Source organism: Notothenia coriiceps, unplaced genomic scaffold (genome assembly GCF_000735185.1).
Source record: "Notothenia coriiceps isolate Sejong01 unplaced genomic scaffold, NC01 NC01_scaffold00011303, whole genome shotgun sequence".
Taxonomy (NCBI): Eukaryota; Metazoa; Chordata; class Actinopteri; order Perciformes; family Nototheniidae; genus Notothenia; species Notothenia coriiceps.
In genome coordinates, this window is record NW_011344004.1 from 1 (window position 1) to 2,964 (window position 2,964).

The 2,964-nt window shown below is 44.0% G+C and overlaps 1 protein-coding gene across 1 annotated transcript; it reads left to right on the forward strand.

Annotated features, from left to right (window-relative positions):
• Nucleotides 1-941: 941 nt before the first annotated feature.
• Nucleotides 942-2,265, forward strand: LOC104946659 (ubiquitin carboxyl-terminal hydrolase 19-like; the record flags this gene model as incomplete). Its single annotated transcript, XM_010772534.1, has 4 exons — nucleotides 942-951; nucleotides 1,176-1,392; nucleotides 1,847-1,999; nucleotides 2,099-2,265. Coding segments are annotated over exons 1-4 (547 nt in total), but the record flags the coding sequence as incomplete, so codon positions are not given.
• Between the last annotated feature and the right edge of the window lie 699 nt (nucleotides 2,266-2,964).

The following is a 2,964-nucleotide window of genomic DNA, read 5'->3' on the forward strand; positions in this document are numbered from 1 at the left end:
CGCCCGGGCAACGAAGGAGTGGCTTCGTAAGAAGCATTTCAAGGTCCTGGAGTGGCCTAGCCAGTCTCCAGATCTCAACCCCATAGAAAATCTTTGGAGGGAGTTGAAAGTCCGTGTTGCCCAGCGACAGCCCCAAAACATCACTGCTCTAGAGGAGATCTGCATGGAGGAATGGGCCAAAATACCAGCAACAGTGTGTGAAAACCTTGTGAAGACTTACAGAAAACGTTTGAACTCTGTCATTGCCAACAAAGGGTATATAACAAAGTATTGAGATGAATTTTTGTTATTGACCAAATACTTATTTTCCACCATAATTTGCAAATAAATTCTTTAAAAACCAGACAATGTGATTTCTGGATTTTTTTGTTCTCATTTTGTCTCTCATTGAGGTATACTATATTGGATGAAAATTACACTTATTGTTGTTCAGGCTGGCCACTCATGTGTTGACAGGGGGGCGGGGGAGCATGCTCATGATCTGTTAGCGCCGGAACCTCGCAACGGCTGCGGAGCGCATTTGCGCCGCAGATGAGGTTTGAGTCTGCGTGATCTGCGTGTAGGGAGGGGCAGCAGCCATATCATAGAACCAGCTAGATCTGATGGATTTGGACATAAACACGAGTGAAGTATAACCGGACGCGAGAGAGAGATCAGCACCTGCAGCTCTGCCCGCTGTGAGGGACCGGTGAGCGGAGCAAAACACACGTTTAGACGTCAACTAACACATTTAGCTATGGCACTGTCGTATACATTGAATTATTCAATTTGATAATATGTAATCAACTTAGGCATCCCTCCCAAAAAAATAAAATAATAACAATACAATTACAAATTAAATTAATACAAATATTAATAACTCATATTCGAATACCTGAATAATTATTCGAATACCTGAATAATTTTGAATATTCGATTAATCGTTCCCGTCCCTAGTCGCCATGCAACCGGGTGAGGCCGCAAAGTATAGCGCAGCATTATGCATTTGTTTACATGCCCATTGGAACCCAGAGGCATTAGCAACAGATCAACGCACAATCAACTAGGGATGCCAGAAACTGACCATGATCAAATTCGAAAATCGGACAGCCCTGGCGAATGTTAATCGATTATTTGCCGCCATTGTATTGAATGAAAGCTGTAAAACAAAGGTTTTATCCACGCCCCCTTCGCAGAGGACCTCCTTGCAGACCTCCCTGAAGACGCCACCCTGGAGCTGGTGTGGAAAAACAATGAGCGTCTGAAGGAGTACGTGCTGGTGAGCTCTAAGGAGCTGGAGTACGACGAGGACCCCGGCTCTCTGAGTGAGACGGCCAGAGCGGGACACTTCACCCTGGAGCAGTGCCTCAACCTCTTCACCAGGCCAGAGGTGCTGGCTCCAGAGGAGGCATGGTAAGGATCTTTATTCTGGGATTTCAAACTCTAATAATGCAAGAACTTTCTTTCTTGTTGCCTCCCAAGGTTGCATTAACACAATATTTGTATATTCATTTCAGGATTATTTGATCATGTTTTGGACACAGCTACTTTCTATAAAATAATACAGAAATTCATGACAAAAGTCCTCCAAAATGACCTCGATATTTTAAACGACATAATCTTATCTGCGTTTGCTTTAGAAGGGAACTCAGCATGCATTAGCATACAAAAACATGTATACTAAATCTGTTAAAGGGGCATTCAGTGAAGGCCTTTACCTCCTGGTTTCCACAAGTCAGAGTGCCTTCATTTTCTTTTTGAAACTGACGTCTTATAATATTCCATCACCTCACTGTAGTGCTTGTATTTTCCTGGGGAGCAGGGCGATGTAGAGCAGTGATTAATATCCACACTCTCTGTTCTGCAGGTACTGTCCAAAGTGCCAGCAGCACCGAGAGGCCTCCAAGCAGCTGCTGCTGTGGCGTCTGCCCAACATCCTGATCATCCAGCTCAAACGCTTCTCCTTCAGGAGCTTCATCTGGAGGGACAAGATCAACGACATGGTGGACTTCCCTGTCAGGTAAACACACAGTCAAAAGTTAAACTCCAACCACCTGTTCCATTTGTTTAGATTTACTTTAATCATATGTTTACACCGTCATGCACTCCTGTCTTCTAGGAATCTGGATCTTAGTAAGTTCTGTATTGGCCAGAAGGACGATATGCAACAACCTCCCATCTACGACTTGTACGCAGTCATCAACCACTATGGAGGAATGATCGGAGGTCACTATACTTCCTACGCCCGCCTGCCCAGTGACAAGAACAGCCAGCGCAGTGATGTTGGTGAGTGTGCAGTCAGTAAGCTTTAGGCCCAATTCCAAACCCAACCCTACACCCTCCCCCTTTCTGACTGAGTGAACTCGGTCCGTAGTGCCACTCTCAGCTGAATGATGGCCCTTCTTTTGGGTGGAGGGGGTAAATAGCTTTGGGATAAACTCCACTCTCAAGAACATTTTATATCCACGGTGTCAATTCAGTAAAGGGGCGTTTCTTCTTTGTAAAACAATTTTTTGGTTTCAATCCGATGTTAGTGAGCTGTACAAATATACAAACTGTTCTAAACTAGGCACTGGTATATATGACCCTAAGTAAAACATTTAAAATAAAATGTAACCTAAAATGTTTATTATTTTGCAAAGTTTACTAGTAAATGTTTACATCGTTGCACATGGTAAGGTAGCAGGTTAATCACAGTGATGCAAATTAGTCGCTTTTCGGCGCCTCCCGCTTTTTTAACGCTGATTTGGGTGACTTGTGTAATTCGTGGAGAACCGAAGAGTTTTTGTTTTGGGGGGGGTCCGTCAGTCCGACAACTTCTCACTTCAAAAAAGAAGAAGAAATCTAGATCGCAAAATAATTAAACAAGCGAGTGCCTGTTTTTCCTGGCCAAGGACAGGTTCATTGAACACAACACGAGCGTAACGTGTCTTCACCATAGGTCTTCACGTGGTTATCTCTCGTCTGGAAGGTGTAACGGAGAGC